Below are 26,985 nucleotides of genomic sequence, written 5' to 3'. Positions count from 1 at the left end.
GTATAAACGGTTCTACCCATATATAAGCAAACGGTAGTGAATTTTCTGCAAATGCTCATCGCACATGTTCACTTCCATTCACTCCATTGTAAACCAGGCTTTAGGTGCTTAAAATTGGTGTCTGCGAACTCTGGACAATTTCGCTATGAGGCATTGCGTTACTGATTCGCCAAGCCACATGCTAAGTGTGCAGTGGGCACGGCTGTACAAACTGCTGTTATAAGCTGTTCTTCGTGTGGCAAAAATGTGTAACTTTAACATTTTTTACAAAATACTTGCAGTGTCTCTTATCAGCTAAAATTTTGGCAGTGCATTTCTTTTGTCGTCTTCTTCCTGTGTAAAAGTTTCAGGGAAGGTTTTCACATGTCTTATAGGACAATTCCCTGGTTAGAGGAGGTTGTTCCTGATGTTGTGAGGGCCACACACAATATGTGACCTCAGAAGCAAATGATTTTCAGCACAAAGCTAACAAGATCATTTTAGTTTCAAAACATTGGTGGATAACATGACAAAAGTGACAGAACTGGAGTTCTCATAGTGGAGGAGTTACCATCTGATGTTGACCTGCTTGTGTAATTGTGAAAAGGACTTCTTATACTATTGATAGTGTGTGCTGTCTAGAGAAGAGAGCAAATAGCATGGGGTATTTTAGACTCTTTTAGTGTACTCTTTTCTGAAGTAAGCTATCATATTTGTCAGCAGTGTATCATGATTCATAGCTCTTGTGATGATTTGTATTTCAAATGGAAATCTGTCTCTTTGTCAAATTGGAAACATACAATGAGTTTACGAAAACTGTGATCCAAGCCCACTGGTAACTGTAAGGGCACACTTGTGTTGGCATGCTTATATGTCTGTTCACTATGAGGCACTGTAGTGTACTCCACGTATAATTCAACCGAAATTTCATCAGGGCCTTGTGCCATATCAACTTTGAGTCGTCTTAATTGTTTTCCAATACCAGAGATGCTGACTTCAATGTCTCTCATTAGCAGGTGATCAAAGTGTGTAGATAATTTTTTTAAATACAGGCTTTAGTATACCAGTTTTCTGCCTGCTGTGTTTAATTTCAGCACAAGATAATCTGTTAAACTGGATAGAAGTTTTGAATTCATTAGCTGACTTTACATATGTCCATGACTCCCTATAATTTTCTGATGATTCTTTGGCCACACTCTAATTATGATACTTATTGTATGCTTCACACCTAGCACTTCTTATGGATGCATGAGCTACAATTAAGTTTCCTCCATAATTTGCCCTATATTCCCTTTTGTAGCAAACAGGATAGAAATCTTACTTTTGCATCATTCCCTAAATGGTATCATTAAACCAGGGTGGATATTTGCTATCTTTCATTACTTGCTAAGTATTTATCTAGATGTGTGTGAGCTCTAGCTACAGCTCTTCTGTGTTTGTCAAATTTTATATAGACATTCTCAATTTCATTTTAAGTAGTCTGTTAGTGACTTTCCGTTCTACCAAACACCAGTACTTTCCTAGCTTCCCAAACACTTTCCTAGCTTAGCAAACACAGGCATCACCTATAGAGGATACTGTGACTATTAGGAAGTAATGTACACCACGAAGATCTGACAATGATGCTAAGAGGAGATTTAAACTTTCAGTGCGCTGCCATTAGAGTAATAAATATCTAAAAATGTTTTTGTCTGATGAGCGAAACCAGTAATAAATCAAATAATATGCAACACGTGGTTGTTTCATCTGTATACTAATTTTCTAAATTTCTCAATGATCCTATGACTATGGGTGGCCACTGTCTCAGTAAAGACATCATAGCTGCTAAACCCTGTCTCTTTGATAACAACCTTGAATAGAATGGGTCACTTAAAATCAGAGTGTCTAAGGTATTTCTTTCACATGGGGGTTGTCAGTCTAGTTATTCAATGCCATCTGGTAATGTGTTCAGTATTACCTTCCAAAACTTTTTGTCCTTACTGGTGATAATATATGTATAATTTTTGTAGTCCATGTTGTTGTTGTGGTCTTCAGTCCTGAAACTGGTTTGATGCAGCTCTCCATGCTACTCTATCCTTACATCCTTCTGAATCTGTTTAGTGTATTCATCTCTTGGTCTCCCTCTACGATTTTTACCCTCCACACTGCCCTCCAATGCTAAATTTGTGATCCCTTGATGCCTCAGAACATGTCCTACCAGCCGATCCCTTCTTCTAGTCAAGTTGTGCCACAAACTTCTCTTCTCCCCAACCCTATTCAATACCTCCTCATTAGTTACATGATCTACCCACCTAACCTTCAGCATTCTTCTGTAGCACCACATTTCGAAAGCTTCTATTCTCTTCTTGTCTAAACTATTTATCATCCATGTTTCATTTCCAGACATAGCTACACTCCATACAAATACTTTCAGAAACGACTTCCTGACACTTAAATCAATACTCTATGTTAACAAATTTCTCTTCTTCAGAAACGCTTTCCTTGCCATTGCCGGTCTACATCTTAAATCCACTCTACTTCGACCATCATCAGTTATTTTGCTCCCCAAATAGCAAAACTCCTTTCCTACTTTAAGTGTCTCATTTCCTAATCTAATTCCCTCAGCATCACCCAACTTAATTCGACTACATTCCATTATCCTCGTTTTGCTTTTGTTGATGTTCGTCTTATATCCTCCTTTCAAGACACTGTCCATTCCATTCAACTGCTCTTCCAAGTCCTTTGCTCTCTCTGACAGAATTACAATGTCATCGGCGAACCTCAAAGTTTTCATTTCTTCTTGGATTTTAATACCTACTCCAAATTTTTCTTTTGTTTCCTTTATTGCTTGCTCAATATACAGACTGAATAACATCGGGGAGAGGCTACAACCCTGTCTCACTCCCTTACCAACCACTGCTTCCCTCTCATGCCCCTCGACTCTTATAACTGCCATCTGGTTTCTGTACAAATTGTAAAGTGAAAGTGTAGTCGATACATGGCAAATTAAAGTAGCATTGCACTACTACCGAATGCTATGGGTATTCCAGTGCTATCAAGTTTAGGCTATTTTTCAGATGAGAGTTTGGCTGATGTGTTTCAATTCAGTGGCCAGTAGAAATATCCAATTACTATCAAATTGACTACCAAGCTCGATTACTCCTTTCCACATCCGATTACTCTTGTCCACATGAGTTCACAAGACATCAGCTGCTGGAAAACTATTGCTTGCCTCTGACATGTAAGCTGACCTACACAGCAGGTTTGTAATGTAGGTCGATACTATTCCCACACAACACACCTATCATACAGGACTTTAGCCCCTATATGGCAGGGGCTTAAGTAACACACGTATCACTGTAAATGTCACAACTAGAGCATTATAACCTCCTCCTTCACTCCCCCCCCCCCCCCCCCCCCAATAGTAGGTCCTTTCTGGGCAAGGAGTTCCTGTGCTAAATTTGGTCGACTTCAGTCCAGGAGCATGCGAAGAGTTCCTGGACATAACATACATATTCTCAGCGTCCTATATTTTAAGACATACTTACAGCCTGTTATAATGTTAAGATCAAGATCATATGAACAGTTGATGAGTCCTTATATGAAAAAGGAGAGTGAGCAATGATGAATATTTTGGGGATATAACAAGGAAAGGGGAAATTAGAGAATGTCTGAGCAAAACAGACAGAAAACAGAACATTCAAGTAAGAGGTTACAAAATACTCCAAGAAATATTGGAGTGGTGTACACAGAAAAAAGAATTACCCTAGTGGATATGAAAGTGACAGGAATAAAAGAAAACTTGTTTAAATTTCACCCAACTAAACATGGAAACTGCACATGTTGGTCACTGTGATAACACTATCACAATATGGCTTTTACAGTAAGAGCAATGTCTCTGGAGATATGCTTTCCTTACCCAGGTTCTAAAACTGTAATAATTGCATCTAAAAATTGACTAGGCCCATCCACATCACCAAACCATCCTGCTTACCTATGGCTGCTGTTCTTAAATTGATCTGGACTGCACAACTTCTCTTCAAATAAAAGCCAAAATATATTATTACTTTAATGTTTCCTCTAAATATTTTATAATTATTTGCCACAGATTTCATTCTGCTTACCTGATAGTAAAAACAGACAGAAAAGTTCACAGACTACGAGACGGTGCCCACTGAAAAGTGCAATGACACAATGCTCATAAACTGACAACAGTTAAATAGCACATCATGTAGAAAGTGTCAGAAATTGGTTGTAAAAGGAATTCTATGTGTGAAGTGCAACTTCTGGCTGCATAAAATGTGTACAAAAATATGCTTAGAATTTATTAGAGAATATTCACTGGTCACGCCTTGACTGCTTGCAGTACGAAAACATAAAACTAGCTTCCACAGTGAGTTTGCAGGAAGAAATTATTAGAGTGCTTCTTAGCAACACTGACACTTTAAAAGCCGAATTACAAGTGCAGAAGAAAGAAAATTGTGACCTGAAACATGGGAAAAAATGTCTTTGCAAAATGGCTGTGGCGATAGACGAAAATAACACCAAAACAGGGTGGAATGATACAGTTATTACCTCAAATAATGAGGCTGCTACACCTACAGAAGAAACTCACCCATTAGTCTCTATAACTGAAAATAAAGTGGACAAGTGTACCATACAATAAAAAGGATTTGATATGTTTCAGTAATGAAAAACAGAGCAAAAAACACAAATTCCTTGTTATAGGCGAGTCTCTGCTGAAAAATGTGGTGGTGCCAATTTCCCCAATAGACATTTGTCCAAGAATCAAGACCCACCAGTTGAAGATACACTTTAGCATCATATATAACTCATAGGATGGTTCAGCAGAGGCATCTTGGACGAATTACAAATGAGTCTTCATCCGTGTAGGTACAAATTCTCTTAGAAGCAACACTGAAGAGGAAATTGTAAGTTAAACAAGAAATTTAATTCAATCTGCCAGTAACCTCTACAAATATAGAGTGAATAAATCATAATTTAAAGAAAACTGTGATGGTTTAGGAGCCGAGTCTATAAATTTGAATACGTTATTAAGCAATAAATATTTGGGTAAAGACAGTCTGCATTTAAATAGGTTAGGATCCAAAATTCTTAGTAAAATGTCCCTTGAGACATGTAAAATTCGGAAAAATGGGATACCTTATAAGAAATGATGGCGATGAGAAACAGTGTTTGGTAACGAAAACAGCAAGACCAAAATGGTACCATGAAAGAGTAAGCGTGAGAACATAAATAGGAAAGAATGTCACTACATCAAACACTTGAAATAAATGGTCTAAGTGTTGACCTTTCAAAAAAAAAAAAAGGTCAAAGTGAACAAATCACACATTATTCTATCTGAATGTAGAAACATAAAACTTATTTGTCTCAATGAACATTGTTTTACTTTTGACAATATTAAAAATCTTAATAAAATTGAAAATTTTTAATTAACCAACAGCTTTTGTAGATTAGAGAAACCACATGGAGACTCTTACATACTTGCACATTCCAATATAAAATATGAAATAAGAAATTATTTTAACCATTTGAATGAAGAATGTATATTTGAAAGCTACTGTGTCGAATTGAGGGACCTAAATGTCATGGTAGTTTCTATTTACAGAGTACCAGAGAAAGCTACAATTGAAGCTTTTCTGGTGAAATTTCATTGCCTGCCTGAAAAACTCAGTAAAGGAAAAAGGAAAAAGATACTAATATTGAAGTCAGCAGCTATTACTATCATACTTGAAAGCAATGACATATCAAATTCACTAACTAAATAAACTTTGGCTTCAAAGTAAAATTCATGCAAAGTATTAGAGTAAATGCAGTCAGTGACCTGTATTGACAAAATTCTAAAAACTTATGTATTTCAAGATGTTTATAAATTTTGCATAGATTTAGGACTCTATGACCACTCTGCATTGTTAACTGGACTACCAAAAATTAACTCAGTAAGTTCATGCAACAAAAGCCACATGAAAAAGAACTTCAACGAAAAAAATTCATTTACATTTAGAAATAAGTTATGAGAGACTGAATGGCTTCAGAACAGCTTTATTTCCAGTAACAGTAACGTTAACAAATCTGTAACTAGCTTTCTTGAAATGTTTAATGAAGTTTTTCCACTTGGAAACATATGTAACAGAAGACTAATAAACTTAAATGGATAACTCAGGGTATAAAAACTTCTAGTGCTAGGATGAGGAAACTCCACAATGAACTGAAATATAATGAAAATGTAAATACGTGCTGAGTATGTACATCATTATAAATCTATATTTATAAAAGTTGTGAAAGCAGCCAAACAAAGAGCAAACAATAAGTTCATTGTACAACATAAAAGTAAGACAAAAGCAGTGTTGTCCATTGTCTAATCAGGGTTAGGTGTTGGAGTAAGTACTAATGAAATATCTAGGATTAAAATAGACGATAGCTTTATTGTAAACCAAGCTCAAATACCAGAGTTATTTAAATGAGTTCTTCATAAATCTGGCAAAGTCATGCAGCAGAGTATCAGAGTAAAGTAAATCACTTTGGACCCCAACAAGCAGCATAGCGCCTTATAGATTTTTAAAGCAGTCACAATAAAGGATGTGGAAAATATTATATTATCATTAAAAAATAAAAACTCTGCTCAGTGGGATGGGAGACCCACTAAAGCCATTATAACAGTGTGTGACATAACAGCACCTCACTTATGAAATTATAATCTTCCTACACAACAGACAAAAATTGTTTGAGGAGAATCGTAAAATAATTTCATGCTACCCACACACCACCTGAAATTATATACATGCACTAAACTGTACATGGGGATGACAATATATAACAAGTTAATGGGCAAAAACATATTTAATACAAAGCTAGAAGTTCTAAAAATGAGGCTACAGCAGATTCTGTGGAAGGAATGCTACTACTCAATACAAGAATTCATACAGGGTGAAATGATAATTTGAGCAAGGAGTAATTAGGTGTTACATATTATTGTATGTATATATAACAAAATTGTATTATTATTATGATTATTGTATGTATATATAACGAAATTGTATTATTATGATAATGATGCTGTTTGTTAAAATCAGCTGTTTTATGTTTATGGTGAAATTTTACTCCAATTTTGACATGTGTCATGTACTTGAATCAAATGAGTCAGATTATGTGCATTAAGAGACAAATAAACTACATTTCACAAATCACCGCCCCCATACACACAAAATAAAGCAATGATACCAGCCTTTTTTTCCTCTCTCTCTGCTTTCATTATCCAAATGGAACAAGCACATCATAATTATTAAATGTTGGTTTACAGTAAACTCCACCAGAAAATTTTCATTCTTTTCATATTTATCCTGTGGCTCAGAGTTTACACTACAGTGGACAGCTGTTAATGGTCGCTTCTTTGGTGTTTTCATTCAGCCCTGACGACACAAATGTACACTGCCCATTGCAGTGCGCACTCCCTACTTGTGTTGTGCCCTACATGAATTTGCAGCCTCATGACTAATTGAAAAGGCCACAGAAGTGATCATTAAAAGCTGTCCATTGCAGTTAAAATCATGCACCACGGTGTTAATATGTGTGGAGTAAAAACAATGAGAGAAAGAGTTGTTGTGCCAATGTGTAAATGGCTCACTTAAAAGGTATTTCAAAAGTTGACATATTCTACACATTTGCAACATAGAAATAAAGTATGCTCTTTTCAGGTAATGCATTAATGTCAACAAAGCTAAGGCGTCTGTGACAGAATTTCAGATGAGCTTCAGCTTATAATTTGTCATCCACTCTTCCTTAATGGGACAGTAATTCATAAATACAGACTGGTGTATATTCTTAAGTTTACATAATCTGTCTGGGACTATAGTGATCTCACAGTCATCTGAAGACTTACTAATAATCTTTCAGACTGTATGAAGGTCATGTAAAATATTTTGTAGATATTTGAAATGCAGACTCAGATCACTTTCTATTTTTCTTATGAGAGGCTGAATCACAGACACACTATTCCAGAACCTTTTATGCTTCCATTTTGATAGTTTGGAACAGTTACGGTGATGTAATTAGATCAGATGGTAGTAACAATGATGATCATAGTCCTTATGGTGCAGAGGGTAACACTGACAACTAGGTTTTCATGTTACCATTTATCTATTTCTCTGGTGCCTTGGAAAAGAGTAATCAGATTTCATTTTATTGTTGTCTCAGCTCTACAGTACTATTAGAATAAGAGTTGTTGGCCTGGACACTACGGTCACAGGTTCGAATCCTGCCTCGGGCATGGATGTGTCTGATGTCCTTAGGTTAGTTAGGTTTAATTAGTTCTAAGTTCTAGGCGACTGATGACCTCAGAAGTTAAGTCGCATAGTGCTCAGAGCCATTTTTTGTTGGCCTGGAAGTAAATGCTGCTACTCTCAACAGGCAACATTAAACAGAGAAGCCACAGTAGGCACAAACATCAGTTAATCTTTTCTGAAACAATTAATGTAAAATATGTAGTATACAATACAACTTAATTAAGGAAGTTGAAATGAAAAGGAACAAGTGATGTTATCTTGACAATCTTTATTTTCTCCAGGAAAGATTTTCCTGTAAACTGACTTTCCTTATGAAAGTTTACTGTTTCAGAGGCTCCAACTGCATAACAGAAAAGTTTTTGAAAAATTTAACAGGCAAAGATTAACACAGCTTACAATAAAAGGTTGTAATACAATAGTCTTACCTGATAAAGAAACATATTTAATGCACTCTTCTTGCAATGCTGCGTCTGTTGCCAACAAGCGCACCTTTGGTGTTGGTGTATAAACATTACTGTACAAGAATATGGGCAGCAGGCTTACAGCTTTGTAATATCTGTGAATAAAAAGCACACAATGGAGTACAATGTAAGGGACAAAATATGAAGCATCTACAACCAATTTAGTTATATCAATTAAACTTCAGTCTTCTGCAGACCTCTATATTTATTGTGATTTCCTGACATCTTCATAAAAACCTCTTCATAATATAAAGTACCTTACTAAATTGTAGCCAAAAGTTTGATGGACTACTACGTCATTCTTGATCTAATACTGAAACAAGAGTTCCAAAATGGTTATTCATTAAAAAGTTTAATTTAAAGCTCGAGCTGAAATTTAATACTGAATGATTATTTACCACATAATTAGAACGAATATAGCATGAAGTTTGAGATTTTCTCCATCTGTCATTACCGACATATTGATACAAATAAATGTTGTTGTGATTTCAGTCTGAAGACTCGTTTGGTGCAGCTCTCGACGCTAGCCAATTCTGTCCAAAACTTTTCATCTCTGCATCACTATTGCAACTCACATCCCTTTGAACCACTGTCAAGTCTTGGTCTCCCTATAAAATGTTTACCTGTATATTTCTTTCCATTAAGAAAACTGTCATTCCTTGATGCTTCAGGGTCAATCCTGTGAATCAATTCCTTCTTCCATTTAAGTTGTGCCACAAATTTCTTTCCTTCCCAATTCAGTACCTCCTCATCAATTATCTGACCTACCAATCTAATTTTCAACATTTTACTGTAGCCCCACACTTCAAAAGCTTTTATCCTCTTTTTGTTTGAACTGTCTATCACCCACATTTCAGTTTCATACAAGGTTCGACCTCAGACAAATATCTTCAGAAAAGATATCCTAACACTTAAATTTATATTCACTGTTAACCAATTTCTCTTTCAGAAATGCATTGCTTTTTGTTGCATGTCCGTATTCATCTACTTCGACCATCATCAGTTATTTTGCAGTCCAACTGCAACTGTTGCCTACTTTTAATGTTTCATTTCCTAAACTAATTCCCTCCACACCTACCAATTTAATTCAAAGACATTCCATTACAGTTCTTTCACTTTTCTTGGTTTTCATCTTATATTATACCACCTCTTCCAAGTTCATATACATTTATAACAGAATCGCCATGTCAGTGCTAAGTCTTGATGTTCTGATTTCTTCTTACTGAATGTTCATTCCATTTCTAAATGTACCTATTCAATAACATCAGGTATAGGCTACAACTGTTTCACTGTCTTGTCAACTACTGCTGCCCCTTCACAAACTTCAATACGAACTGCAGTCTGACATTTAGTATTTAATCGCGCCCAACAAAAATTCAAACTATAGCTGATTTTGTACATAAATAAGGTAACTCTGTGTGTGTGTGTGTGTGTGTGTGTGTGTGTGTGTGTGTGTGTGTGCGCGCGTAACAAAGATTGAAGATAGGTTTCAAAAGAGACAGGGGTACTATCAATAGATTTATAGTAACCAATTTAGCAAAGATATAAGAACAAAACCGGTATCATAAAAAATCTGAGCTACATGCTAAACCCGCCCCCGCCCCTCCTCCACTCTCTCTCTCTCTCTCTCTCTCTCTCTCTCTCTCTCTCTCTCTCTCTCAAATTCAGAGAAGGTGGTGTTAGGGAGTAGGAAGATTCAGATGACATCAATCATTAAGCAGTCATTGCATTAGAGTGTGTGCTTACTGGCATGCTGTGGTACTGGATGGCTCACTTTGGCCTGGACCACAATGCGGTGGTCATGCCCATATAAAAGCCTCCCCCCCCCCCCCCCCCCTCCCCCATGCACTAGTGCAATGACAGCCTAACAATCCATGTCATCTGAATCTTCCTGCTCCTCATCACCAGCTTCTCTGCATTTCTTAGATGGTAACTGTCCTTACAATACATTTTTCAATTATACAGCCCTCCCGATCTCAAGCTCCAAGAGCCCCTGTCCCATGACTACCACTTCACCCCATTAATCTACATGGTCCACACTTCTACTTTGCCACACACAATTCACCAAACCCACTCCCCCATACCATCATGTGCTGTCCTCTGCCTACACCAGGGTGGGCTCAACATTGTCACATTCCTATCCCATCCCCCTGCTGCCTCTCCTCCTCCCCCTTGTTCCCCTCATTCACTCCATCTGACACACCCTCCCTTCTCATTCGCTCCACCTGATACACCCCTCACCTCAATTGGGCTGGATCCTAGGATAACATCACTGTGCAAGTGTGTGTATGTGTATTTCTGTTCCCCTCTTCTCTTCAAGGAAGTAAACTGCAATTATCATTAAGTATTCAGACAATCTCATTTACATGCCTGCTGATCACCCAGAGCCTCAACTATGTGGGGCGTGGTTACCTAAACTCCAAGGTAAGGAATACTTAGATAAACTGTTTAATTGAATGGGAAACCTACTTTCCACAATATCTGAGTAAACAGTACACAACAGGAATATGATACTAAAAAAAAATATACAGGTGAATAATATCAACCCAAACATCAAAATTAAGTAATATAAAACAGCAGAAACTAAAGAAACTTGATATAAAACAAATTGCCATGAGAAGCAAAGGAGATGATCGCGTCACTGGAGACCAGGAGGAGAAAGCTTTCTTTAAAAATGAAATATACTGCATTGAGTGCCATCGGGAAAACACAGAATAAGAACCAGACAGCATTAAAAAAAAAGGGGGTACACACAAAGTATGGAAGGGTTAGGCCCTACAAAGAGTACTTAAGGAAAGAATTTTATTGAAATACCTTAGCACAGAACAGGACGCAATGGTTGGGGGCATGTGTTACAGCATCTGTGAATAGTCCGCTTGTCAGTGGAAGGAGCATTAAAGGAAGAACAATCAATAGGATGGACAAAGACACTGAAAAGAGTTTATTGAGGATATAGAGAGTAGTAGATATTCAGTAATGATAAGGTTAGCAAGGGGTAAGATGAGACAAAAGGGAGCATACCAAACCAGTCAGAAGATTGATTACTACTTAAAAAGAAAGTTGCTGTCTTATTACTTAAACAGCACAAAATGTTCTGAAAACACAAAAATTGGTTTGCGCAGTATGTTTCAAACTTTTCATGTAATATTTCAATTTTAAGTATGCACTACTTATAAATACTGGCAAGAAGTGTTCAGTAAGTCATCTGTACCTATTATACTTACAGGAGGTTTTGTATGCAGGCTTTAACAAGACTATTCTCAACATCTGCATCAACAGCTATTTGTGCAATATGCTTGAAGCCATCAACATGAGGCAGCAGCTGAAAAATGAAGTAAAAGAAAAATTTGTATTAAATTTTATTTTAAAACTAATATGAAACTGAATAGTGAGTTTATGTTTGGCAACAGATGATAAGGGAAGGAAAGTTCTCCGGCATTTATCTCAGAATTACTGTTCACTGTTCATAGAGGAGTTTATTATACTTATATGATTTTTTAATGAATTTATTTTGAATGTCTATAGTTTAGAACCTGTGTTAATGCATAGGTTCTTCTGCATTATGGTCAGAGAAGAAGAAGAAGAAGAAGAAGTAGTAGTATTTACGGAAGAGCTGGCCACAGCATGCTAAACTTCTTGTAAGCCCAATATGCAGGTTGAGGCTGGGGCTGTCTCGGCTTTGCTCAATCCTCCTTGGGAATATTAGCTACAGCATGACATTTCATAGTATTGCTGTGTGACATTTTTTGGTTGGAACGACTCTCTTCAGTTTGGCAAATCATGTTGTCAGCACTGTTTACCCTTCGCTATTTGTTCATGGTATATAAAGGAAGTACACAGATCCAGCAGCTGTTTGCACAAACAGAGGCAGTCTGGTGATCTATCATTACAAGCCTTTAAAAATGAAGGGAATGAGAGAAGAGAAGGTTGAGAATTCTCAACATCTAATATTCAGTTGCACAATCAACACGTACTGCAAATTTGCTATGAAACATTACAACATCCTACATAAAGAATTTAAAGATTAAGAAGACCAAAAAATCACAACAATCAAGAGATGTGATTCATTGTACTGTGCATCAAGAAGCACTTTGTGCTAAATTTGTTGGCATGAAGCATGTGAAGAAATTAGTGGCATGACCAGTAAATTTTCTGAAGTAATATGATTATTCCACTGTCAGCTGCAACACTTTTCGATGGAATTGAAACAAAGAGTATGGAGACTTTATATATTTCTGTAAAAGATGTTGGTTAAGCCAAGAAACATGCCTGGAACCACTTTTTGACTTAAAACCCACTAGTGTTGAATTTATGAAGAAAAAGGGAGTGCAGGAACAAAACTTAGAACATCTAGAATCGATTAAAAACCTCTCATTTTAAGCGGATTTGCCTACACTTTGCCCACAGAAAGACACTGCAAGGTGGGAAACAATTTATTTCTGACTTGATGGAGATGCATTTAAAATGAAAATCTCATTGTAGAAGGGACAAATTCTGACAGAAAACACATAATTTCCCTAAGCTCACTGGCATTAAAGAAAATATGAGGTTTGAAAAATTCACTGTGGCCTTGAAAGAATTACAAGGGTAGTTTTCTAAGCATTTTGAGAATACTGCCAATCTTAAATCTGTTTCTGATCTATTTTCAAGACCATTTGGCATTCTGAAAGTGCCTCTGTGCATCTGTACATGGAAATGATTGATTTCCTTGCAAAGTATGAATGTGTGTATTTTATTAATTGGGGGAATCATGGAGAAAAAATACAATTTTTTGACAATGTGTGATAATTTAAATTTTGGGGTTGCACAAAGAGCCTCCCATCCTTGCCAGACTTGCCTGAAGAGCAATCCCAACACACCAACACTCTGTTGCAGGTTTATATTTGTAATTATATGCACTTTGATGATATTTATCGACTATGAATTGATCTACATTGTATATTCCGTGATGTACGTTCGCTTGAAGAGAAATACATCAATGTTATATTCCAGTCAAGGTGTTGTGTGTCTGCAATATTCTGGTGCCAAAACTTGTGTAGGAATTACAATTCTCTGAGTGATTTCAATAATTAATGGCTTACTTCACACTGCAGGAAACAAATGACATCAGCCAGCATCACAAGATAAGTCCATTTCAACATAATATGACTGCATGAATTGCTTGCCACAAAACATAGTTTACAGCATCATTCAGCAACTTAGTTTTGTACTGCAAGTGCAATTGTTAAAATGTTCAAACTGAGAGTAGCCAGTTTTGTAACCAAAGTCTGTCATAGAGCAGCAAGCAGTTGATAGTCTGTGGTGGCTTCAATGTAGATTTCCTAAAGGATTCTGATAGGAAAAATGACCTGAAACCTTATTTGGCTCCTACAATTGGATTTCAGTAATTAACTTTCCAACATGGGTAGTAGGACATTAATTGATGTATCCTTTGGTGAACCTCAAGCAAGAAAATAGCTTTATATCAAGTAACAACTGCTCTCTGGCTATGATGCACAATTATTTACAATAAATAAGATAGTGCCTTACAGTATTGATACTCCACATTGAAAATCTGTTAGAGTAATTAATGACTCCAACACAAATGTTTTGGTTTACACGAGATAACCTGGGATGAAATTTATAATGAACTAAATGATAATATAAAATTAATCTATTTCATGATACAGTCATATCATTACTTGAAAATAGCTTTCCATGTAAGCTGATCATAAAGAACATTAAACAGCCATACAAGCAACCATGGGTGACTTCAGGGATTAAAGTATATTGTTAAAGGAAAAGGGAAATGTATCTTTTGCAAAGAGCAAGCAGAGACCCTGCAATAAGTGCACACTATGAAAACTACTCAAAATTACTAAGAAAGGTTATTAAAAAGTCAAGGAACATGCACATAATGTGAGGAATCAGAAATTCTCACAATAGACTTATGGCTATATGGAATGTAGTGCACCAACAAACAGGACATTCAGCCACAGAACAATCCATATTACTTGAATGGAAGGGCTATAAATGATAGGTCACAGCCAGCAAATCCATTTTAATAACCATTTATTAAATACAGTAGAAAGGGGCAAACAGTTCAAGATACAAATCACAGCACTATACTGAAAAAGTAACTCCCATACAGTTCAACCATATGAATGTATCAGCAACTTCTTCTGAAATTAAGAAAAATTACACAATCTCTCAAAAATAAAAGGTCACTTGGTTTTGATGGTGTTTCCACCAGAGAACTAAAGATTTGTTTGCACATAATAAGCCCAGTCTTATTTCAAATATTTCATGCATTACTAACTCAAGCCATTTTTCCAGAGAGACTGAAATATGCAATTGTTAAACACCTCTTTAAGAATGGTGATAAGAGAGCTGTCAATAACTACTGACCTGTTTCACTGCTGACATTTTCCAAAATTTTGAGAAGGTGATGTACGTGGTGCGACAATAAAGTAATGAGACTGATTCTCTTTGCAAGATGTGGCAACCCTGCAGGCTTGCGTAGGCACAATATCTTTGACCTTGGCCTATAAGCTGCTTCTAGTCCAAGTGGCACACTGATGCAACTGCTCAGTTGTGAGTTGTGCTGTAATAAGTTAACATCTGTTTGTGTCTCTCGTCACGGAAATGGAACCGCATAATACTGCGCAACGGTATGCCATTTCTTTTTGCGTTAAATTGGGTGAAAACGCAACGACAACTTACAGTAAGCTTCAGAAGTCTTTTGGAGAGAAGGTTATGTCAAGAGCTAAAGTTTTTCGTTGGCATAAAATGTTTAGTGAAGGTAGACGAATGTTGAAGATGAAGACCGCAGTGGATGAGCATCAACCTCACGGATGGATGTCAACTTGGCCAGGGTGCATGGACTTGTAGGATCTGACTGAAGATTATCCGTGAAAATGATTGCAGAAGAACTGAACATCAATCGAGAAACGGTTCGTCTAATAATAACTAAAGATCTTGGTATGATTCTGAATCACTACAATGCACCATCCAATACTGCTCTGTCAGCACAGCAATTTTTAACCTCAGAACAAATTTCAGTACTACAATAGCCACCTTATTCACCAGATATCGCTCATTGTGACTTTTCTATTTACAAGAGTCAAAACGGCGGTCAAGGGACACCATTTTCAAACAACACAAGATGTCCAAAAAGCTGTGACGAGGGTCTTGGAGGATATTACAGAAGTTGAGTTCCAGATATGTTACCATCAATGGCAGAAGCACTGGAAAAAGTGTGTGCAATCAGAAGGGAACTACTTTGAAAGAGACAACACTAAACTTGACTAAAATGGTAAGCAACATTTTTTTTTTTCACATCAGTCTCATTACTTTATTGTCGCATCTCGTATTCTAGAATAGAATCTCACCTTAGCACCAATAGTATTATTAGCTAATCACAGTTCAGGTGTTAGAAGGGTTGCTCTACTGAGAATGCTACTTAAACATTCACTTGACAGATTTTACAAGCATTAAATAATAAAATGGCACAGGTTTTTTTTTCTGTGTCCTGTGTAAGACATTTGACTGTGTGAATCACAGTATTCTTTGATAAATTGAAATTTTATAGGATTGATGGTATAGCCAAACAATGGATAATGTTATATCTAACAAAAAACTGCAGAAAGCCGTACTTAGTAATTCAACCAATATAGTCTGGGGATGTTATTCTGATGGAGGAAGAAATCACAAATGGGTTCCCCAAGGCTCAACCTTAGGTCCATTATTGTTTCTGATAATGTAAATGATCTTCCATCCAATACACAACAAGCAGAAGTAGTTGTTTTTTGCAGATATGGTAATCAGTCCAAGCACACATATAGAAACAGAAGTATCATTGACTGGCTTCATCATCAGTTTTAAAAAGATACATGATAATAGGAGATTCTGACATACATACTGAGGAGGGCATTGATAGTGAAAATAAGTACATACCAGCCAACTTTTGAAAAGGGTTATCAGTGAAACTCACACGTGACAAAGAAATCTAACAATTTTTGACATACCCTGGCTTGACGAAAATAAAAATACTTCTGGACTAGAAAATACAATAATTCATGCTTTAAACAGGATACCTCAATGAAATCATGCCCATTTACATCATAGACCAATGATTTGTAGATGAACATAACAAACAAGAAGAAATCCATGTTAAACAGCAGCAGGAGTGGCGAATACTTGTTTGGAGCATACATAAAAGGACTTCCTCGATAAATTAAGCAGATATGCAATAACTGACAAAGGCTTTACACAGTAAAACTTGTTTAATGAAACACATGCAAGAAATAATATAATATACAATGCAAATCACATTCTAGTTCGTCTTTAAAGTAACAGTTGTGGTCTTTTTAGTTTCCTGCAAAAAGTCTTGAGAAAATGTTTTGTCATAACAGGGAGCAGAGACTCACTGAACATGGATGATCTGAACTCTGTTCTATTTTTCTTCACAAGGCTGAAAACATGTTCACATTCTGCATTGCTATGGAGTATGATGAGAATGGAGAGCATTACTCTAGAAATTCAGCTATACTTAAGAAGTCCATCGGCTCCACTAATTCTTGATATTTGTGCCCAGCTGGAATCACTCACAGCATCTTGATTTGCAGCCAAAGTGTCATCTCCATGGACTGCATCTGAAGCTCATTCACCACCTCATCTGCAGTTTCATTCTCTTCCTTGCATAACATGATAGGAAACTTGTTGTGACTCGCCGATTATTCAAAGTGCTGCCGCGCAATTACGCACGTCCTCTATGTGCGGCGCTGTCTGCCAGCCATGCAGCAGCTGCGCCACCTAAGGGGCCAGCCGAGCAGCGGCCGCTAGACTGAGACTCAGTGTTCAATCGAATGCCGACGTGTACACAGGTCAACTTACTCTGTGACTTATATGTGTTGTTGTGTCGTTCCTAAATATATGTGTTAAACTTGAAGTTCTAACAATTGGCGACGAGGATGAGATTTCTCCTTTTCACCGTTGCCTCACAGGGTTCCATGGCTACTGTCGAGCAACTCTTGCAAAATCTCCTTGAACAGCAAACGCTTCTAACGGCGGCGATTCGCGATCAGCAAACGCTTCTAAAAGCGGCGATTCGCGATTTCGTCGCGGCATCAAATGCGGGGCGTTTCTTGTCGTTGGCTGTACCTCCTTTTCCACCTTACGATGAGATGGCGGAAGACTGGTCTGATTATGAAAAACGTCTTCGACAGCACTTCTTGGCATTTCATGTCACGGACGAACAACCATGTAAGTCTCTGTTCCTTTCCTGGATTTCACCTCAAATGTATTGGTTGTTGTCGCAATTGTCTCCTCTGAAGGATCCTGTGTCTTTGTCTTTTGCTGAAATGTGCTCACTTCTGTCTGTCTATTTTCAAAAGCAAACGCATGTGGTAACCTCTCGTGTTGCCTTTTATCGTTGTCAAAAACAACCGAATCAATCCTATCGCGCTTGGGCTGCTGAACTTCACGGCCTCAGTCGAAAGTGTCAATTTGTTACTGACGTTCACAACGAATCCTATGCCGATTCCATGGTCCGGGATGCTATTATCCGGTCGGCACCCGACAAAGAAGTTCGGCAACATGCCCTTCAGTTGGCGAATCCGACTCTAGATGAAGTTCTCTCCATTGCGCAGTCTTTTGAAATTTCTCGCGTCGCTGGGGCACAAATAGAAGCGTGGGGTGACGTCGGAGAAATACAACCTCTGTGCGCTGTTGACGATGTGTGCGGTGCGTCCCCGCTGGCCGACGTGGCCGCAGTACGCTCCCACGCGCGGCCTCGGCCTAGCCGTAAACAACCCACTACGAAACTGCAGCACAATCCCCAGCAACTTCCTTCATGTCCGCGGTGTTTTACGAAACATTCACGCGAGGATTGTCCCCAACGTTGGGCTGTGTGTCACAATTGCAAAAAGAAAGGTCATGTGTCTTCCGTTTGTAAATCTGACCGCATACATGATGTTCATGAACATGACGCTGATTCTGATTCTGTGTTGCCTGTCAATTGCACTTCTTCCCTTTCAGGGAAGTTATTCCTCATTGTCCAATTCCTTGGTCGAGATGTTCGCATGCAAGTGGATACCGGTTCTGCCGCCACTATAATTAATTCTCAGACGTATCTTCAGCTGGGTTCTCCACTCCTGTCCCCTGTCACTCGGCAATTACGGACGTACAATAAACAGAAGATTTCTCTCTTGGGACAGTTTAATGCTGAAGTATCTTACAAATCCGTCGTTCGCACTGTTCCCACATTTGTGGTCGACCAGAGCAACGCAGAAAATCTTTTTGGTTTCGATGCCTTTCGCGTTTTTGGGTTCTCCATAGATGACTCTGTCAATATTGTCTCTGACGCTATTCCTTATGCTCAACTGGATTCCTTGTTGACTACATTTTCGTCCCTTTTTTCTCCTGGGTTAGGCCGTGGGACCAACTTTGAAGCTCATATCACGCTCAAACCCACTGCTCGGCCTAAGTTTTTTCGGGCTCGGCCCATTCCTGTGGCCCTTCGTGATCGGGTAAAACGGGAGTTGGATCGTCTCACTGCGTCAGGGGTCTTGCTTCCTGTCACTTCCAGTGAGTGGTCCTCTCCTGTCGTTGTCGTTGCTAACCCCAATGGTGATATTCGTCTCTGTGGCGATTTCAAAGCCACTGTAAATGCTCAATGCCTCATCGACACTTACCCTATGCTCCGTCCCGAAGAACTGTTCACTAAACTCGCTGGAGGACAGTATTTTTCTAAAATTGACCTGTCAGAAGCTTATCATCAACTTCCTCTCGACGCTGCTTCCCGGCAGTTTCTGGTACTTAACACGGCTTTCGGCCTCTATCAATACCAATGCATGCCATTCGGGGTTGCTAGCGCCCCTGCTCTCTTTCAGCGATTCTTGGAACAATTATTGCTCCCTGTCCCTGGGTGTATCAATTACATGGATGACATTGTTGTCACTGGCTCCACCACTGAAGAACATCTTCAAAATCTCCGCACACTTTTTCATGTCTTACAGACTGCCGGTCTTAAGTGTAATCTTCAGAAATCACAATTTTTTCAGGCATCTATCACGTACTTGGGGTTTCAACTCTCTCGGGATGGTATTCGTCCGCTTCAACACGCTGTCGCTGCGATCGATGCCCTTCCTCGCCCCACATCTGTTAAGGAACTGTAGGCCTTCTTGGGGAAAATAGCATACTATCATAAGTTTTTACCGTCTGCGGCGTCGGTGGCTCAGCCGTTGCATCGCCTGTTGCATAAAAACGTGCCTTTTCACTGGTCCGTGTCATGTGACGTGGCTTTCCGGAAATTAAAGACTATGCTGAAACAGGCCCCGTGCCTGGCCAACATCTTGCTCTTGCCACAGACGCCTCTCAATACGGGGTCGGTGCAGTCCTTGCGCACCGTTTTTCTGACGGTTCGGAACAGCCCATCGCTTATGCCTCCAAAACGCTCACGGATGCCCAACAAAAGTATTCTCAAATTGAGAAAGAAGCTTCGGCCATCATTTATGCTCTTCATAAGTTTGGCGTTTTTCTCTATGGCTCAAAATTTCATCTTGTTACTCATCACAAACCACTTGTTTCCTTGTTTCATCCATCAACGTCACTTCCCGACAAGGCTGCACACCGCCTCCAGCGTTGGGCTCTTTACTTGTCCCGTTTCAATTATGAGATTCATTTCCGGCCCACGGATCAACATGCGAATGCTGATGCTTTGTCTCGCCTTCCCATGGGTCCTGGTCAGGCATTCGATAGGGACGAACTTTTGTGTTTCCACCTGGATGTTGCTGAGCAGCAGGTTGTGGACGGATTCCCCATCACTGGGGACAGGCTGGCGGCTGCTACGGGTTCTGACCCTACCCTCTCCCGGGTTTTACGCTGTATTCAGAAGGGTTGGCCAGATCGCCCGTCCGCTAATACTTCTGATCCGCTGCGGAACTACTACCCTTTGCGCTACCGCCTTACGGGTAGGGATGGTGTTATCCTCCTCTCCACTGACACTGCTTCGCCGCGTGTTGTGTTACCTGCGTCTTTGTGTGCTTCGGTCTTGGGCCTCCTTCACCAGGGGCACTGGGGTGTGTCTCGCACAAAATCTCTGGCGCGCCGTCATGTGTACTGGCCTGGCATCGACTCTGAAATAGCACACATGGTCGCTGCCTGCGGCCCTTGTGCGTCACAGGCTGCTGCCCCGAAGTCTTCTTTGTTACCGTGGCCTTCGCCTGAGAAGCCCTGGGAGCGCATTCATGCTGACTTTGCGGGACCCTTTTTAGGTACTTATTGGCTCCTCGTAATTGACGCCTACTCTAACTTTCCTTTCATTGTCCGTTGCACGTCACCTACCACCGCGGCAACCACCAGTGCTCTCGCCCGCATTTTTTCTTTGGAAGGCCTCCCCTCTACTCTTGTTACTGATAATGGTCTGCAATTTGTCTCTTCCGACTTTGCGGATTTTTGTGCTCGTCACGGCGTTACGCATGTCACAGCCCCACCGTTCCATCCACAATCCAACGGTGAGGCTGAACGGCTGGTCCGCACATTTAAGGCTCAGATGCGGAAACTTCTGACTTCTTCTGCTGCTGATGATGCGCTTCTCCACTTCCTGGCGTCTCACCGTTTCACCCCCATGGGCGATCACAGCCCGGCTGAGCTCTTACATGGCCGACAGCCCCGCACGCTACTTCATCTTCTGCGGCCTCCCACCTCACGGCCGTGGGTGGCTTCACTTGGCCGGTTCACCGCCGACGACCTCGTCTGGGTACGGGGATATGGCAGGTGGCCAAAATGGAGCCCGAGCCGCATCTTACGACACCGTGGCAGACGCCTGTATGAAATCCAGACGGACACGGGTGTTGCAGTGCGTCATTCGGACCAGCTTCGCCCTCGGGTGCCAGCAACGCCTGTTCCGAATGCCGCCACACCACCTTTGGCTCTACCTGATGCTCAGGATCTTGGCATCTCTCAATACTCACAACGCAGCCCTCTCACCGTCATCGCGATGCCAGCACCAGACCGGACGCCACCAGGAGACGTGCCCATGCAGGAACCGGAGGATCATCCTCTGTCAGAGTACATCTCCTCGTGTCCTCCTCCAACGGATGCCGATACATCGCCCACGTCTCCTGTCATCTCGACCCGTTATCATCGGGGACACTTCTGTTCGTACGGGAAGCCTCCTCCTCGAGACTTTACAGCGAGTCAAACAGCACCCATGGATGTTAGCCATCTCCAGGACACCTCCATCACGACCAGTGCAACAATTTCAAAGGGGGGAAAAGTGTTGTGACTCGCCGATTATTCAAAGTGCCGCCGCGCAATTACGCACGTCCTCTACGTGCGGCGCTGTCTGCCAGCCATGCAGCAGCTGCGCCACCTAAGCGGCCAGCCGAGCAGCGGCCGCTAGACTGAGACTCAGTGTTTAATCGAATGCCGACTTGTACACAGGTCAACTTACTCTGTGACTTATATGTGTTGTTGTGTCGTTCCTAAATATATGTGTTAAACTTGAAGTTCTAACAAAACTTCTCCACGAAAAAACGAATGGAAGAAAACTGTGCATCTTCAATTTTTGTCTAACCTAGCAACTTGAGCATGCTTTAACACATCATTCTTGAGTGGAAACTTGTTGATGATGTAGTCACAGGCAGTACAAAAGTAGTTTCTCACTGATGAAAAGGAAAGGGCTTCATCTGTATCCTGGAGATCATTCACTATGTTCGAAGTCTGAATGCCAATAACTAACTCTTCATCATGAATAAAGTTGTACTCGACTTCAAGCAACGAGCAGTTTTTGACAATTTTGGGCTCAACAAACTTGGTGAACCGCTGCTTTAGCAAATCCATTAGGTGTTATAATAAATGTGAACTTGTGGGGAAGAAGTCTGAATGGCAATATTCAATTTATCAAAAACAGGAATAGTCACATGAAGAAAAGTGCAAAAGGCCTTGTTCAAGTAAGAGGACAGGAACAGAAACAATTTTTCCTTGTGTGTTGTAGCAGAAGTCTTACTTTTTAGGATGGGTTTGTCACATTTGGAAGAATATGCTTTTCTCTTAGGGGCATGTGTTCTCTTCTTCTGATACTCTTTGGATCCACTTTGTTCAACTCTAGGTATTCTGAAAGATGTCAAGCTTGTGGAAATGTTTTGGATACATAATATTACTTCCTCCTTGAAGAAAGAAGGAAGCAGATCCCACTGGTTCAGTAGTCTATCCAAAAATCTGTCTAAAGATAGCCACCTAGTACATACATGCTTCAGAATTTTCTTTGTCTCTTTATTTTACAAGTTCTGAAATTGCTGGTGGTGTTCTTCTTCTTCTTCTTCTTCTTCTTTTGACACTCTTCTGTAAGATATAAAAAATATCAACAAGGATCTCATCCACTTTCAGTGATAATCTTCTAGCACATTTGTCAGCTGCTAGATTAATCAGGTGGATAATGTAAACTACAATGGCAATATCTGGTTGAACTTCCTTCAGAACTGCACAAACCCCATTTTTGTGTCTTATCATAACAGAAGCACTGTCAGAGCAGAAAGTCACACAGTTTTCAATTGATATGCTATGAGAATTCAGCTGTGATAACATCAGGTTACCTATGTTTCGCCCTGTCGAGTCCCCGTCGGATGCTGGTATGGATAGCACAGTGCTCACTACTTTTTCCCACGAAATATCACAGAATGTAACAAAAACAGGATACAAAATGGTGTTCACATGATTTTTTTCCATTTGTGGCCAAAGAAAATGGCTCATTCTGAACGCATTTAACAACTACAGATGATGCATTTTTTGCCATTTTATTTACATTGCATGTCATTTTCGTGTGAGCATATCTATATTTCTTTGCAAGATTCTGGTGTGGGAAACATCATCTTAAATAAAGCACCAGCATGCTCAGCCACACTTAAGGGCACATTGTGCTCCACCAAAAAGGAAGTAAACAGACATTCGACCCCAATTATGTCAGTCAACATTTCCAGACTTGGCAAAAAAGGTGATGATTTTCTTGTTATCTTCCTTCAATGTAACATAACTTATGTGTTTACCACACTTCATATGATTACTTAAATCATTTCTTACACCATGTGCAATACTATTATTACACCCACATACTGTGCACAAGGAAAATTTTTCTGCCCTTCTTGATTTCAGTATGCACAGAAAACCAACAGAAAAGGATTCTTTAAATGTCTGGAAATACTGTTTCTTGTTGGATTTATTCATGAACCCTACAATAGGAATACAGCATATCAAAATTTCGAAGAACAAATGCCTCAATACGTACTGAAACATTGAAAGGAACCTGGATCACTAAATGTCACATAAAGTTATAACATAAACACTCAAGGCAGTCAAACACTTCAATGAAACATGTCAAAGCACACAGTCTTAAACCATTAACTGAACACGATGCCAACCTTGTGGACAAAGAATATGCACATGGTAAAAATAACACACACACATGGAATGAATGTAATTAGTCCATACGTGGTCAAAGTATATGGGTTAAACCACAAGTGGATGGAGCGGAACAAAATGCCTGTCGGCATGTAAGATTCACAAGGAAGAATCCTGACTTTAAATTCAATTCCAATGATGACACAAACATCACACGGTTAAAAGTACCAATCACATTAAAGAATGAGTTATTGACAATCATAGACTTGCCTTCAAACCACGCAAACAATCGATTGTATGGAAGTGGGCTAATTATAGAATATTAATGTTTAAAATTTTTGTCCACAAAGTCATAAAATGACACCGTCCATCCGTAAACAGCTGCAATTTCTGTAAATTTTACAAATAAACCACAAATGTTGGCAGGTTTGTAATAAGTATATCTAAGTTAGTGTAATGTAAATTTGAGTTTGTATGACTGCTCTTATAAGTATTACCAAAATGAAATCAACAGGACAGTATGTAGTTGTGGTACAAAATTTATTAAATTTTAGGCCCATTTTTGTTTGTTATTTAGGACTATAATTTGTTTCAGGCATTATGAGTTCATGGAAGCTTCAAGATGTGGGAGTCTGTCTAGGAAAAATGCTAAACTGCTTTCAAATACACCACGTGAAATTATGGATGGTTGAAAACTCTATGCCCCAGTGGTTCCAAAGTGAAACCACCTCCGGAAAACAACGGATTGTTTACCTTTTGCCAGTTTCATCTTATAATCGCTACTTACTATGATGAAGTTTAATTTTGTGAAAATGGGACTCAAAGGGTTAAATAGAAACTGTCCCAGTATTCACATATAGTCAGCACTGAATTCCATCAGAGAAAATAAAATACAGCTGTTGCAGAATGGAATCTACAAACAGCAAAATATTTCTGAAATACGCAAATGTTACAAGCATATATGGTTACCTGCTGAGTTGTCAAATCCCACTGTTCCTCTTGAAAAACACCTTTCTCTGTTGTAAAAATTGGTACATGATGATCCATAACTGGTGGAGGATCAGTAGCAGCTCTGACAACCTTGAGGAACATCGTCATTTCTCCCTCTGGAAAACACAAGGACTGACATTTCCTTATTCTCATACCTCAAGAAATGAGTATATGTACGATTAAACTACATAAGAAGCTAAATTACACATGACCATTAATTGACTTTATTAAGAACCATAGGAATCCTATTATGAAAGAGCTGATCTACTTCCAAGCATAAAGCAATTTACAAAATAAATATGGTGCGATTATGAAATGTGCAAGAATAGTCCATATTAACATTATTCATATTTACATACAAAAAATCTTATGATTTGAAGGTTGATTTGAAAACCTCAATGTCTTACAAGGAATGGCTTTAATGGAGATGGTCTTTACTTGAAGCCAATCATGAATGTGGACTTGTCAAGGAAGGAATGCAAAAGATAATAAAACTTCCAGAATGAGATTTTCACTCTGCAGCGGAGTGTGCGCTGATATGAAACTTCCTGGCAGATTAAAACTGTGTGCCCGACCGAGACTCGAACTCGGGACCTTTGCCTTTCGCGGGCAAGTGCTCTACCATGTGAGCTACCGAAGCACGACTCACGCCCAGTACTCACAGCTTTACTTCTGCCAGTATCTCGTCTCCTACCTTCCAAACTTTACAGAAGCTCTCCTGGGAGAGCTTCTGTAAAGTTTGGAAGGTAGGAGCACTTGCCCGCGAAAGGCAAAGGTCCCGAGTTCGAGTCTCGGTCGGGCACACAGTTTTAATCTGCCAGGAAGTTTCATAATAAAACTTTGTAGTTTGCATACACAGAGAGTTTTCTCAGAGCTGAAAGTCATGTGAAATGGTTGAAAATAAATTTGTTGCAAAGTCAATGGGAAAGTTTTACAATGTGAGCCTCCTTGAGGACATCTCAAATCCAGTTTCTGTGCACATTAGGGCCTCTCCATGCAATTTCTGCAGCCAAAATCTAACACATTCCATATCAGTTTGGCCAAATTACACCATCATGTAGTGTCAACCAAGTATTTTAATGATACATTTTGTAGTACTGGGAGAAGGCTGTTGATCCTTGAGAAGGCTTTTCATATCACCACCACATCTTGATATTTGACAGACATTTAGAGGGCTAACTTTAGCAGGATACTGCCTACTCAGTTTAATAATCCTTGCTCACCACTGAATAGATATTTGTCATCCTCCTCCATGTTTTCTTTGTGCAACAAGTGTATGTCAAAATGGTCATACCATAGGAGGGAGGAATCCTTGAGCATGTCTGCAAGTACAGGTCAAAAAATCCTGCACTGTAGTGAATAAGCTTTGTTCTTTATGGGTACTGTACTTCTTGTCAAAGGATCAACTTACACTCTATGTTTTATGGATTTTTTTTTAAACGGAGCACGGCAACTCATTTATTCGAACAACATTCCATAGGAAAAATTGTGCTTGAGCAGTAATAAGCATTTGAAACTTCACAGCTATTTTGTTGTGTGTAATAGAAAATTTTGCTGCATGTAAGACAGACTTCTGCTACAGACATTAAACTAATGTATTCGGAGTTTTCATATGGCAACCATTTCAAATTATTTTATCTCTTTTTCATAATCAGTTAACTCCAGAAAATACACTTTTCTTAATGTGGAGACAACTGAGCCCTAACATACCCAAGTTGCTTGCTTTATGGGTTTCTCAGTTTGAGAAAATCTTAAGTACTTTTTGGTGCAGAATCTGCAATGGGTTTCTCTGGTAGGGGAGTGGAATGAGTTTACCCATCTGCCCCTAGAAAAAACTGATTTTTAAAAATCAATCTCCTGTCACGTCTTGTAACAAAGACGAATGTATCAGTTCA

The 26,985-nt window shown here is 39.3% G+C and overlaps 1 protein-coding gene across 5 annotated transcripts in view; it reads right to left on the bottom strand.

Moving 5' to 3' along the window:
• LOC124555207 (GATOR complex protein NPRL2) overlaps positions 1–26,985 on the bottom strand; it is a 163,376-nt gene that overhangs the window by 44,914 nt on the left and 91,477 nt on the right. For all 5 annotated transcript variants that reach the window (XM_047129053.1, XM_047129054.1, XM_047129057.1 and 2 more), the window contains 3 exons: positions 25,070–25,206; positions 11,947–12,044; positions 8,687–8,817 (listed from right to left, as the gene is read on the bottom strand). In XM_047129053.1, coding sequence (XP_046985009.1) covers positions 8,687–8,817; positions 11,947–12,044; positions 25,070–25,206 — 366 coding nt within the window. The remainder of the gene's footprint in view (positions 1–8,686; positions 8,818–11,946; positions 12,045–25,069; positions 25,207–26,985) is intronic.

Source organism: Schistocerca americana, chromosome X (assembly GCF_021461395.2).
Source record: "Schistocerca americana isolate TAMUIC-IGC-003095 chromosome X, iqSchAmer2.1, whole genome shotgun sequence".
Taxonomy (NCBI): Eukaryota; Metazoa; Arthropoda; class Insecta; order Orthoptera; family Acrididae; genus Schistocerca; species Schistocerca americana.
Note: the sequence above shows the minus strand (reverse complement) of the source record. Positions and strands in the feature narration are given on the sequence as shown.